Source organism: Aulonocara stuartgranti, assembly GCF_965226115.1.
Source record: "Aulonocara stuartgranti genome assembly, chromosome: 14".
Taxonomy (NCBI): Eukaryota; Metazoa; Chordata; class Actinopteri; order Cichliformes; family Cichlidae; genus Aulonocara; species Aulonocara stuartgranti.
In genome coordinates this window covers 2,262,379-2,276,944 of record NC_138950.1, presented here as the reverse complement: position 1 = coordinate 2,276,944, position 14,566 = coordinate 2,262,379, and the positions used below count along the sequence as shown (strand labels likewise).

At 41.1% G+C, this 14,566-nt stretch overlaps 1 protein-coding gene across 6 annotated transcripts; it reads right to left on the bottom strand.

The window, feature by feature from the left end:
• Positions 1-504: 504 nt before the first annotated feature.
• On the bottom strand, positions 505-11,706 carry LOC309687935 (NLR family CARD domain-containing protein 3-like). Of its 6 annotated transcripts, XM_082503251.1 has the most exons (12): positions 11,516-11,706; positions 11,368-11,389; positions 11,184-11,270; positions 10,561-10,680; positions 10,358-10,471; positions 9,925-10,003; positions 9,549-9,777; positions 4,921-6,727; positions 3,985-4,158; positions 3,597-3,770; positions 1,154-1,227; positions 635-789 (listed from the first exon to the last, which is right to left on the bottom strand). In XM_082503251.1, the coding sequence occupies exons 1-12, from the start codon at positions 11,538-11,540 to the stop codon at positions 761-763; spliced, it is 2,934 nt and encodes a 977-aa protein (XP_082359377.1). In that variant the 5' UTR covers positions 11,541-11,706; the 3' UTR covers positions 635-760. The 6 variants fall into 6 exon arrangements, with proteins under 6 accessions (XP_082359376.1, XP_082359377.1, XP_082359374.1 ...); XM_082503250.1 differs by lacking the exon at positions 1,154-1,227 and having other exon boundaries at positions 505-789; XM_082503248.1 differs by having other exon boundaries at positions 696-1,227.
• Between the last annotated feature and the right edge of the window lie 2,860 nt (positions 11,707-14,566).

Sequence of the window (14,566 nt, the reverse complement as noted above, 5' to 3'; positions counted from 1 at the left end):
AGGTATGCAGAAGAGCATCCATATGATCCACAGCAGGTGTCAACTAAGAAAACCAACACTACAACTGAACCAACATTGGATGTTGGACGGTGGGTCAGAATTTGCCTTAAACGTCATGAAAACTTGGATGCATCCTACATTGCATCTTATGTACATGCTGTTGGTTTTGGCCTCTCAGCACCAACTGAGCATCATTCAGACTCAACAGCCTAACTGAGTGTTGTTGCTGACCATGTCCATCCCTTCATGACCAGTGTACCATATTCAGATGGCTGCAGGATACACAATCATACAGAGTACAACATACAGTGAAATGTTTTCTGTCCAGGCTGCGGACATAGCTGCGCCATTCCAGGGCTTGGTTTTTCACATGGGGGGTCTAGCCAGGACCCTTACTGGATATTGGCTGGGGAATCAAACTTTCGCTCCAAAGGTGTGTAGTCTTACCACTACACTATCGAGCTGGTAGAATAGAGTTGTGATTAGGCACTATATAAACTGAATTCAACTGAACTGAGAATTCTAACAGATAATATTGAACAAATGAAAACTGGAGACATTACAAATGAGAGAGCAATCAACAGGCCTATGCAATATTGCAGTTACCCCACTGACCTGAGAGTTTTTAGTCTACAGTATGGACTCTGTAAGCCAACACAGAGTTGCTTGACTCCTGAATCTTGCAGACAGTTGAAACTCATGTCCAGCTCTGTCAGCCTGGAGGACTGAAAGTTGAGCACTGAAGTCAAAATGCCACAGCTTACTGTTGATAGATCACAGGCAACCAACCTGAATGTTTAAAAGAGAAGGAAGAAAACCCCCCAATATTATATATGTTAATATAAAATCATTTTCCTTTCAGCTGCTCCATTCAAAGGTCACCACAGCAGATGAGCTCCATCTACCTCACCTCATCCCAACATGATCCCCTGTCATACCATCCCTCTGCATGTTCTCCTTTACTACAACCATGAATTTTACTGTGGTCTTCATCTTTTCCTCTTTCCTTCCTCTTTTCCCCCCCACTATATCCACTATCCCTCCTCTGTACATGTCCAAACCATCTCTCTCATGGCTCCCAGCTCAGGTGTCACTGTGATATATTCATTTTCATTAGTGTTCTGACAGGACAAGCAAAGCAAGCAATACTTACTCCTACTCCATTTCTCCTCCCATCTACACCATGGCACAACAACTCCTGGCCTTGCTTCCCTTCCAAATGGTCTCCTGCACACATAATAAATTATGCCGGATGCCCTTCCTGGCACAAGCCTCCCCATTAATCAGAGTAGTCTGTTATAGTCTTATCTCTATGTTTAGGTTGTGAGTGCCTATTTTATTTTGGTAGCGGTTTGTCCATGTCATGTTGCCAGTTCCCCTATTCCCCAGTCTTGTTACCCTTAATTAGTTTCAGGTGTTCCTTGTTCCCAACCTGTTTCCCTAAGTGTCCCCTAGTATAGATTTTCTGTGTTTTCCATTTATCCTTTAATGCTGTTGTCCTTGCCTTCCTGTTTCCCCATGTGTGTTGCTTTGCCTGGAGATTTTTATTTTGTATCTTGGACTGGTAAATGAACTGATTCTTATATAGCGCTTTTCTACTCAAAGCACTGTATACAACATGCCTCATTCACCCCAGCACTTCTAAACTCAAGTGCAAACTAATAAACATTCACACTCCAATGAACACATCAGAGAGCAACTTGGGGTTAGTATCGTGCCCAAGGATATTTGGCATGCAGACTAGGGAAGCCAAGAATCAAACCACCAACCTTCTAATCAGTAGCTGATCTGCTCTACCACCTGAGCCACAGCCACCGGTCTCTGGTATCTTGGACATTGTTTAATTTCTTTTTTTTTTTTCAGCCAAAATAAGTGGTTCACTTATGGTTTTGTACTTGGTCTTAGCTTCCAGGAATTGAGACCATAAACTCTTCACAAAGTGTTCGCTGAAGCGAGAAAGTGAGCAGTGGGAGCATTTTCTATTTTCTATAGTTCTTAATATATCTACTTCCCCTCCAGCATGTTTTGAGCCCCTTTGAGGACATTTGCTACCACTGCTACGCAGATGATATCCAGTTATTCATTTCTTTTAAGTCTCAAGATGTTTCTAAGCTACAGATTTTTAATGAGTGCTTAGATTCCAGGAAAGACTGAAGTCCTTGTATGCCCCTGATAGACACGTACCTAAGATAATGAATGCTCTTGGTCCCCTTGCAACATTTCTGAAATTGTCTAACAGGAACCTAGGGGTAATCTTTGACCTCACTTGGATGTTCATGTCAAATCTTTGGTTCGGTCCTGCTTTTATCACTTAAGAAACATTTCTAAACTAAGCCCTATTGTATCTCACACTGAACTGGAGATTATCATTCATGCTTTCATTTTATCAAGACTGGACTACTGTAATTCACTGTTTACATGTTTAAACAAAAACTCCTTGGAGCATCTACAGATTGTTCAAAATGCCGCAGCAAGACTTGTGACCAAAACATCTAAGTATTTACATCTGACACCATTGCTAATACAGCTGCACTGGCTCCCCATTGAATTTAGAGTCCACTTCAAGATTCTGGTACTGACTTATAGAGCTCTTCATGGTCAAGCACCTGCCTACATCATTGAACTTCTACAGCCTCATGTTCCTAGCAGGTCTCTTAGGTCATGTAATCATGGTCTACTTGTCATTCATCATACAAGGCTGAGAACTAAGGGAGACTGTGGAACTCTCTCCCACTGAGCTTAAAATCTCTGGACTCAGTAGCTTCTAAATAACTAAAAACACATGTTGTCTGTTTTGTTTTATACTTTGTTATCCCTGTGTGAAGCACTTTGTGATCTTTTATCTTTAAAGGTGCCATATAAATAAAGTTTTACTTGCTTTTTTTAAACTTACTTTCTCAGACTTCTCTTTTTTTTATATCAGAGAAGTTGCTCCCTGCTGGCTGTTTGAAAGAATCATATCTTTTATATGTGCTTTGCCTAACACAACCATTAAACATTTATCATGCTGGTATTTTCTTAATAATGTTTTCTTAAGTATCTACTAGTCTAAACAGTCTTGGCAGATGGCCCTGACCACCACCCAATCCACAGTGCAACAAACCACTATACCATATCTTGGGGATATGGCTAAGAGCTTTGGTTGATCACAGACCTCATTCTTTTAGGTCATTCAGGTTGAGTTCAGAGGACAGCCTAGAGTCTTCTAAACTTAAAGAAGACATTTGAGGGGGAGCATGGAAGGAAACCCTGGTGCAGACCCAGAACACACTAGGGAGATTATGTTTCTTGGCTGGCTTGAGCTGGAGGAGGTGAGCTCTGGGTATCTCTGCTTATTCTGTTGTGTCTATGACAGATGCATGGATATTTTTTCATTATGCTGAAACAATGGGCAGAGTTACATGTTCATAATTTAATTTTCTCAAGTAATGCCCACTGTCAAGCTGCAGGAATATATGTATGTATTTCCCAATGATGGCATACGCCTTTTAACATATTTTTGTATATATGGCTGTGGCATGAACTACCATATTCATGATAAACTTTCTTTATAACCTAGACAGTAATATGACTAAAACTTTCTTCATTAATCAAACCTGAGAACTTCGAGTTTACACTGTAGACTGCCCAAGCCAACAGAAAGCAGCTTCACTCCAGAATCCTCCAGCTTGTTATAATTCAGGGACAGGTTTATCAGACTGGAGGACTGGGTGCTGAGGACTGATGAGAGATCCTCGCAGCATGCCTCTGTGAGACTGGTTTGTTCCAACCTAAATGTTAAAAGAAACACATTTGTTTTTATTTCAGACATTTCATAAGTTTATCCGAGATCTTTAGTGCCTTAATAAACTACATGTAGGTTGTAAACAGTTTTAAAACACCAAAATTAGAACTGCATAGAGTGCAAATTCATAACAAATGTATGTCTTCACATAACACAAAATCTTACAAGAAACACATAAGCACACGCAAACTTTATCAAACCTCAGAGTTTTCACTTGACAGTATGGACTCCGCAGTCCAGCACAGAGTGAAATCACCCCTGGATCTTGCAGGTTGTTGTTACTCAGGTTTAGCTTAGTCAAATTACATGACTGGGAGTTAAAAACTGTTGCCAAAAATGAACAGCTTTTCTCTGTCAGCTTACAGCCGCTCAGCCTGAAATAAGTACCAGTGGGGAAAAGACAGAAGTCATATAAGTAGATTCAAGTTTTATTTTGTCATTCATTAAAAAAAACAAAAAACAAAACTCGCCTCTTTCCCTGCGGTGGCGGTCTTTATCCTTCAAACTCAGGCCCTCTACCAGAGGCCCGGAAGCTTGAGGGTCCTGTGCAGTATCTTAGTTGTTCCTAGGACTACGTTCTTCTGGACAGAGATCTCAGATGTTGTTTCTGGGATCTGCTGGAACCACTCGCCTTGCTTGGGGGTCATTGCACCAAGTGGCTGGCATCCAGAAATCCTACCAATGGCTGGACAGAGCTAGACTAAAAGACAGCACAGAGGCACTAATCATGGCAGCACAGTAACAAGCTCTAAGTACAAGATCCATAGAGACTGGAGTCTACCACACCAGGCAAGACCCCGGGTGCAGGCTGTGTAAAGATGCCCCTGAGACAATCCAGCACATAACAGCAGGGCGCAAGATGCTAGCAGGCAGGGCATGCACGCCATAACTAATGGTGATGGCGTTCTATGTATGCCAATGGTGCAATGACCCCCAAGATAGCCGAGTGGCTCCAGCAGATCCCAGGAACAACATTCCAGATCTCTGTCCAGAAGAGAGCAGTCCTAAGAACAGCTAAGATACTGCGCAGGACCCTCAAGCTCCCAGGCCTCTGGCAGAGGACCCAAGCTTGAAGGACAAAGACTGCTCCGCAGGGGTGAGAGGGGAATTTTTTGTTATATATAACATCAACCTACAGAGCTGTGCTGGAGGTTTTGACCACTGGCAGCAGCCTTTGAAGAGCTTCCTCTGATGCAGAGTATTTCTTTAGGTCAAACACATCCAAATCTTCTTCTGATGACAGTAAGATGAAGATCAGTGCTGACCAATGAGCACGTGATAGTTGGTTTGAGGAGAGACTTCTTGACCTCAGTGATTGCTGAATTTCTTCCACTAGAGAACTGTCATGCAGTTCATTCAGACAGTGGAACAGATTGATGCTTCTCTCTGGAGAGATTTTTTTTCTGATTATTTTCTTGATGTACTGATTTGTTTTCTGGTTCACTTTTGAGCAACTTCCTTGCTGTGCTGGCATAGCAGAGCCTGCTAGGAGTGCCTGGTTGGTTTCCAGCGAGAGACCCAAGAGGAAGCGGAGGAAGAGATCTAGATGTCCATTCGGACTCTGCAAGGCTTTGTCCACAGCACTCTGGTAAAACTTTGCATATGTGTTGTCCTTGTTTAATAGTCCAGACCATTTGGATTTAGACTGTACATCAGACAGCAGATTGACCCCAGAATTGATGAAGGTCAGATGGACGTGAAGAGCAGCCAGAAACTCCTGAACGCTCAGATGGACGAAGCAGAACACCTTTTCCTGGTACAGTCCTCTCTCCTCTTTGAAGATCTGTGTGAAAACTCCTGAGTACACCGAGGCTGCTCTGATATCGATGCCACACTCTGTCAGGTCTGATTCATAGAAGATCAGGTTTCCTTTCTGAAGCTGGTCAAAAGCCAGTTTTCCCAGAGACTCTGTCATCTTTATGGTTTCTGGACTCCAGTGTGGATCTGTCTCAGCTCCTCCGTCATACTTTATGTTCTTTAGTTTTGCCTGAACTACCAAGAAGTGGATGTACATCTCAGTCAGGGTCTTGGGCAGCTGTCCTCCCTCTCTGGTTATCAGCACATCTTCCAGAACCGTAGCAGTGATCCAACAGAAGACTGGGATGTGGCACATGATGTGGAGGCTTCGTGATCTCTTGATGTTTTGGAGGACAATACTGCCCTGCATTTTATCTTTAAATCTCTTTTGAAAGTATGCTTCCTTCTGTGAATTAGTAAATCCTCTGACCTCTGTCAGCATGTGGACACATTCAGCAGGTATCTGATTGGCTGCTGCAGGTCGTGTGGTTATCCAGAGGCGAGCGGAGGGAAGGAGTTTACCACTGATAAGGTTAGTCAGCAGCACATCCAGTGAAGTTGACTTTGTTACATCACTCAATGTTTTATTGTGCTTGAAGTCCAGAGGAAGGCGGCACTCATCCAGACCGTCAAAGATGAACACAACTTGGGGCTTGTCATAGTTGTAGGTTTCTCCTTTTGTTTCAGAAAAGAAGTGACGAAGAAGTTTCTTCAAGCTGAACTTTTTCTCTTTCAGCACATTCAGCTCTCTGAAAGTAAATGGAAATATAAACTGAATGTCCTGATTGGCTTTGTCTTCAGCCCAGTCAAGAGTGTATTTCTGTGTTAAGACTGTTTTCCCAATGCCTGCCACTCCCTTCGTCAGCACGATTCTGATTGGTTCATCTCTTGTAGGTGAGAGTTTAAAGATGTCTTCACATCTGATTGTTGTTTCTATTTTGTCTCTTTTCCTAAATACTGCTTCAATTTGTCTGATCTCATGTTCATTATTAATCTTTCCAGTCTCTCCCTCTGTGATGTAGAGCTCTGTGTAGATCTCATTGAGGAGCGTTGGATTTCCAGCTTTAGCAACTCCCTCAAACACAACCTGGAACTTCTTCTTGAGATTACATTTGAGTTTCCGCTGGCAGTTGATGGTGTAGGTTTCTGAATCAACAATCAAAATAAATAATAATGAGTGTTTTTGCCAAAATTTGTACAAACCCATTTTTTAAAAAAATTGAATGTCAAGTAAAATGTAAATAAGAACAGAATGTAAATGTAAAGGTGAATTAGCAAGTCATTTAAATACAACAACACATGTTTAACCCATAAGGACAAACGGGGACAGAGGTGTCACTGGGGGTTCTTATGGGAAAATGAGGTAAGTTTCTGTTAAAGTTTCAGAATTGAATCCCCCATAGTTTTCCTGACTGTAAAAATGGGTCTGGGCTTTTATTTGTTAATATGATTTTGAATTGCTTAAATTCTCTGATCTGCATTACAGCCATCATTTATATTCATTATATATTTGTGTACAAGGCATGGATAACTAACACCATAAATACTTACAGATTTATAATAATTCTACTGCTATCCAGACTTTTCCGTAAATCGTGGTTATTTAAGCAAGATAATGACATTTTGCATTTATTCCAACTGCATGGATCCATAGTAAAAGACACTAAAATACTTCATATAAACATGTAAACAATATTCAAGTCAGTGTTTATGCTTGACATTTCATTATGCAAGTTATTAAAAGCCTAGAAGAGGTAGAAGAACACTTCTCCAACTCCAACCCCCAACGCATGTGGCAAGGACTCCAGACCATTAAAGACTACAGGACCACCAAACACTCCCGCGCATCCTCTGATGTCTCCTTCCTCAATGAGCTCAACAACTTTTATGCTCGTTTTAAGCGAGGGAACCCCACAACTACGACCAAAGCAGACGTGACGCCGGACCACCACCCACTGACTCTTTCCCCCACCGATCTAGGAGCGGTGCTGAGCAGGATTAATGTCCAAAAGGCTGCAGGTCCTGATGGCATCCCCGGGCGTGTTCTCAGAGCGTGTTCTGGGGAGCTTGCAGGAGTGCTGACACACATATTCAATCTGTCCTTGGCCCACGCTGTGGTACCGGTCTGCTTCAAATCCACCTCCATCGTCCCGATACCCAAAACTCCAACCCATCTAGCCTCAATGACTACCGCCCAGTAGCACTCACCCCCATCATCACAAAGTGCTTAGAGCAGCTGGTCCTAGCACACTTCAAATCCTTTCTCCCCCCACCCTGGACCCCCACCAATTCGCATACCGTCAGAACAGGAGCACAGAGGATGCAGTCTCCATCGCAATGCACTCTGTCCTCTCACACCTGGACAACAACAACACCTACACCAGAATGCTGTTTATAGACTTCAGTTCAGCATTCAATACAATCCTCCCCTCACAACTCATCAGGAAACTGACAGACCTGGGCATCAGCTCCCTCATCTGCAAATGGTTACTGGACTTCCTGACCAACCGCCCCCAACATGTCCGGCTGGATAACCACTGTTCATCTACAATCACAATGAACACCAGTGTACCACAAGGCTGTGTGATGAGCCCTTTCCTCTACTCCCTCTTCACCCACGACTGCAGACCTGCTGATGGTTCCAACACCATCATTAAGTTTGCAGATGACACCACGGTGATTGGCCTCATCAATGACAACAATGAGGCCGTCTACAGGGAGGAGGTGGATCGTCTGGCTGAGTGGTGCGACACAAACAACCTGCTGCTCAACACCGAGAAGACCAAGGAGCTCATCGTGGACTACAGGAGGAATGCTGACCCACATCCACCCATCCACATTAAGGGGACGGCTATGGAGCGTGTGAGCAGCTTCAAGTTCCTGGGAGTCCACATCTCCGAGGATCTCACCTGGACGACCAACTGCTCCAAGCTGGTCAAGAAGGCTCACCAGCGCCTCTTCTTCTTGAGGACTCTGAGGAAGAACCACCTGTCCTCAGACATCCTGGTGAACTTCTATCGCTGCACCATTGAGAGCATCCTGACCAACTGTATAACAGTCTGGTACAGGAACTGCTCTGCCTCGGACCGGAAGGCATCGCAGAGGGTCGTGAAAACTGCCCAGCGCATCGCCGGAGCACCACTTCCTGCCATAAATGACATCTACAGGAAGCGGTGTCTGAAAAGGGCTGGGAAAATCATCAGAGACCCCAGTCACCCATCACATGGACTCTTCACCCTCCTGCCCTCTGGGAGGCGCTACAGGAGCCTCCGGACTAAGACCACCAGGCACTGGAACAGCTTCTTCCCCACAGCTGTCAGACTCCTGAACTCTGCCTCCTGACATCTGACCCACGTTAACACATGGACTGAACATACATACAACCACTAGCACTTTATATAGCCTCTGTAAAAAGTAGCCACATATTTCACTTATCTTAACGGCACTACTGTATAATTCTGTACAAACAATCATTCTGTACAATATGATAATTATAATTCTACAACTGTTCACAACTGTTTATAACTTGCATATTTCTGTATAGTTTCATATTTATATCCTGTTCATAGCCTGTACAAAGCTTGTATACCCACTACAGCCTGTACATACTTATAGCATATTCATAACAGACCTTCATACCGTGTACATTGTAACATACCCATAATAGACCCATTTTTGTACCCTCATACCTATAACAGACCCATTTCTGTAATATATCTATATACCTATATTATTGCTCATATATATTTTGTAATATATCTATGTCATGGCTAAAGCACTTCTGGATGGATGCAAACTGCATTTCGTTGCCTTGTACTTGTGACATGTGCCATGACAATAAAGTTGAATTCTATTCTATTCTATTTTAACAAAAAATACGTGCTTGTCAGAATACTAGTCTGGATGGTATCATTAGTATAACCTTTTGATATTTTTTCTCAACAACTGTTTCTCGGCGTTGTCTTACTGCTCTGAAGTGACTCAGCTAGTTCCTCCTGATTCATTCTTCTCAGAAAATGCAGCGTGATTTCAAGAAAAGCTGTTCTGCTGCTTCTCAACTGTTTTTTTTTCTTAATGTCTCCCATCTCCTCAACCTCACTCCCAGTCTCTAAATATTCAGAGTCATCTTGGCTCAAAATCCTCTGGATCCTCTTCAGTTCAGTCTTCACAAATCCTGCTATATTCTCCTCAAGTAACTGTATCGGAATGAACAGATAAGAATAGAACCACAATCAGTTGTATGACTTGTGAACACTAGTCTGAATAGCACTGCATGGATCATGAAAATGCAAGATATTTTAATTGATTTTAAAAGTGGTAAAAGGTTTTCAACAATCACATACTATAAATATGGAATCCATGTCCTTTGGAGTTTTATGACCACATGAGAAACTGTCAGATTCACACTTGTCCCCAAGATCTCTGCAAAGAAAAATATTATCCATAATGTGTTGTTATAGATTATGCACACACTGCCTATAGAAATAAAGCATTAAGTCATGCTTGCACTGATTATATTTCAAAGACCTCATCACAGATCTCATCATCTTAACTATCACCTGCATGCATAGAGACAATTCTAAAAAGGCTAACAAAGCTAGTGAAACTGCCAAAAGTGTGAAGAGAGAAGAGGAATTTAAAAAATAAAGATGGAAGTGACAGGAAATAAAATCAGGATGACATCTATGACAAACACTTTTCAATGTTCCCATGGCTTCTCTAATAACTATTAAACCAACCAAATCTAATCTTTTTTTTCAGTTAGTCTAGTCTTACATGTTTTCTGAACCAGACTGTCCATCTTTGAATCTAAGAGGTTCAGACTTTGACCAGTTGCTCTTCATGGACACAGAGCTGGGATCAGAGCACTTTGCTTTCTCCTGATGACTACTGAGATCAAAAGAAAGAGCATCAGAAACTCAAAAAAATAAAAATCTAACAGTGCAAACTTTAACACTTATATCTCAACAACATCTCACGTCTTTCCTGAAGAAGATTGTCCATCTTTGAATCTAAGAGGTTCAGACTTTGACCAGTTGCTCTTCATGGAAACACAACTGGGTTGAGGTTGAGGAGACTTTGGACTCTCCTGATAGACCCTGAAATAATAAAAGAGAATGAATTAAAAGGATAGGATGTCAGTTGTTAGTCTGAGTAGACTTATCTGTGAAAGTGGTCCAGTATGTTTCCAAGGAATAGACCAAAATTGAATTAATTGAATTAGGGTAACAGAACAGAAAATCATCCTATGGTATGTTTTTATTTATTTATTTTTATTAAATTGTTTTTTGGGGAAGCATTTTAGCCTTTATTTGATATAAGAGCAGACAGACAGAAAAGTGATGACAGAGAGAAGGGGAGGACATGCAGCAAAGGACTATGTGAGATGTTATGGCCTGCGCACCGACTGAGCTAAACTGACTCCCAAGAATTTCTCCTAAAGGGTGTACTGCCAAATACACTTGCATAGCTGTTCAGGCATAAGGAGTTCTGTAAAAACCTCTGAATTTCACGGATGAGCAGACTTGGGAAACAGTCAGTAAAACAACAATAAGCCTTGGTGCAGCCTCAACAACAGAAAGCATAACTTTTCAGTCTTTACTTTTCATCTGCAGAGTTTTGTCCATCTTTAGGATGACTCTTTTCTGTGCAGCGAAATTCACCAACCTCAGGTCTCTGCTGCTGCAAACTTTAAGGAGAGCAAGAATATATATATTTTTTGTAGTTGTTTTCAATTTCATATGATGAGAAACGATGAAAACAGATGTTACTGTGATTTAAACTACCTTTTCCTGTTGGAGCATGCACCTAACATTAAAAAAAAAAAGAAGTGAGAGAGTGAGTTGCTGCAAAATCAACACTGAAGCTGAAGATTGTTTTTAAAATGACAACAAATTATAAAAGAAAAATAAACATTTAATAATTAGGACTTACTTGGGTTATTCCTTTCAGGATCCATCACACCAGCAGATCATTGTATCCTACACACAGCTGCTTCAAAAGCGACTTTTACGATGATCTGACTGAATTATTAAAAGTTTATTAACACAGATAATAAAAAGTTAGATCCATAATTGCCAAAAACATAAAGCAGGAGAGACACTTCTCAGACAGCTCTCTTTCCTCCAAGCTGCTATCAAACTGTAACATCATGAAACCAGTTCAGCAAGTGCAAGTTGGGGCAAAGAACTGTGGCATTCAGAGGTTGACTCGAATGTAGCAAAAGAAAGAAAAAACTAGCAAGGTATAGAGTAGGTGTTTGGCTATATTGTTCATAATCTTCAGATACCAGAGAAAAAGAATTACTCAAAGTAATAATCATTAATAAATTACAAACTATCGAAATGACTGGATGGTCTTGAATTGGTAATTTTGGCTTTATAGGAATAAGATTGTTTTAAATACAAGAAGAAGCTTAACAATAGTGCACACATATTGTTTTCTTTTCTAGTCCTTTGAGAAAATTATATTTCTTTACAGCCTAGTTTTATAAATGATGTGATCTGTTCTAATTAACCTCCAGTGGTAACAAGCTGCAGACATGGCTACATCACTACAAGTCTAAGCTGCCCTCTGATGGCAGCAGAGTGGAACTAAAGTGATGTGCAGGCATGTCTTTAGCTCTGTGTTTTGAATAGACCCAGAAGTGGTAAAAGAATTGTTTAGTAAAGGGCAACCGTATTCAGGCATCAGTTTTTCACTAGGTGAAGTAACACCTGAAACACTACTGTCTCTGTCTGATCAACTGACAATCATAATGCAATCTTATATTTGTTAATGTGTTCAAATGCAAATTTAGTTGACCCAGTGTTTAAAATAAATGACTAAATAATGTGTTAAATGTCTAATCTTTACATCAAAAAATACATATTTGGATTCTTTGATTAGAACTGTATTCTTTTTACAACCAGGACAGGAGAGGGAAGAAGCAGAGAGAGGAAATGAGATGAAAGGTACAGTAGATTAATTGGACACTAAAAGAGCAGGAAAAGTGAAGAACACGTGAGCATCCAAAACACCAGACAGAGGTAATGCATTTTAAAAGGAGTCATAATTGCACAACAGAAGCAGAATCTATGAGACCAGAGCTGCAAAAAAAACCTGAACAATGTCAACATAAAATCTCACATGACTGCTTCATCAGCAATGTGATTTTAATACTTAAAATCTTCTACTTAAATACTTAAATCAAATGTAGTAAATAACTTTTAAAAGGTGCTGTTACTGAGCAAAAATCCAAAAGATTTCAGGGCTGGGCTAATTTCCCAATGTTTCAAGTTCCTAGCAACAGCCCTGACGTGTACGCACAAACACACACATCTTATGTTGAACGTTGATTTTGACTTTAGTTATCTATAGTCTGTGTTTCTGTTCCACACAGACACTCTGCTTCAACTCTATAAATCAGGAATGTCAAAGTCATTCAAAGTCATCTTACATATAGAACACTTTGATATTAAGTGGGTCCACCAAGTGAATTTTGAGTATAAAGAAATTTTACTACACCTTTAATCCCTGAGATATCTTAATATAAGATAAAGAAGTGTAATTTCAATAGTACATCTATGTTTTTCTGTGCAAAATTACAGGAAAAGTTCTGGTAGCTCAGTGCCCACTGAAACGCACAGTTGCGGCTTTCAGGAGTCATTTGAATTTTGCGATTGCGTGAACGGTTGAAGAAGTAGGTTAGTTTGACCTAAAAGACCTCGTGGGTTAACCTAGTTCCAACAGTTCTCTCATCAGTTTTACTGCAGCACTGCACATCACCTTTGTTCTTGAAACTCGGTACCATTGCACTTCTCAGTTCCTCCGGTATCCTCTCACTCTCCTGGATTGTGTTAAACAAGCTGGTTAAAAAGTTCATCAGCAGGTAGTTCATCTGGACCAACTGGACCCTGCTGTAGCTGCCCTCACTTCCTCCTTACAAATCTTCTGCATTTCCTGAAGAACCGTCTCCTATTTGCACCTCCATCATAAGATATATTCAACCTGTGCACCTTCCTCCACTTCTATTTTACGTTATGTTCCTCCCCTTTCTTGAACTATGGGTTCGCCACAGTCATTTCCATTCTTATTCTTCTTTTTGCAAAATTTGCCACTATTTGTTCTTCAGCATTTATCTCATTAACACCACACCTGCCCAACACATCTAAATCCCCTCTGTTCCCTTCACCTACATGTTTACTGAGGCTCCAGATTCTTACATTTGAGCTTCTTCCCTCTAGTCTAATAGTTACTATTCCTCTTACACTTTCCAGCTTTCAGTTTAAAGTTCTCAAATTTGATCATTGTCTGATCTTAAAATTACCAACAGCATTATTTTTTTATGTAACTCCTCTGAGCTCCATACAAGCAATGACCACTTTAAGACATGCAGATCAGTGCTTCTTCTCTCACTCTTGCATGTGGCTTAGATGGTTTAAAGCCTGTGCACTGTCCATCGAAGTCCTCCAACCATCCTCTCTGAGATTAACTTAAGATCTACAGTATGTAGCGAACAGAAGCCAAAACTGGAGTAATATGTGATTTCCTGTTAGTGCTATAGTTATGTCACGTACAGGTCTGGTGACCCACTGTTTCTGTGTTTGGTTTAAGTTATTTTATTTGAATGATTGCTTCCTGCTTGTATTATATTTATAGTTCCTGGTGTCGTGTCTCCACTGAAGGTTTCCTTCTGTATTCTCGTTCTCCTTATTTGTCTCCATGTGTTGTATGCTTGTCTCAGTTCTCTGTCACTGCGTCTTCCCTGTGTTCCTCCCCAGTCAGTCACGTCTCCTTGTCTGTCTTCTGTTTCTTGTCCTGTGTTCAGTGCATTGAGTTTTGAGTTTTCCCCGTCGTCTCATTATGTCAGATTAGTCCCAGCTGTGTTTGCCTCCTGTTTCCCATTTCCTTGTTAGTCCCTCGTGTATTTAAGTGCTGTGATTTCCCCTTACAGTGCTGTTTTTCTTCTGTGCTCCTGATGATGTTCTGGTTCTCTGTTTTCTG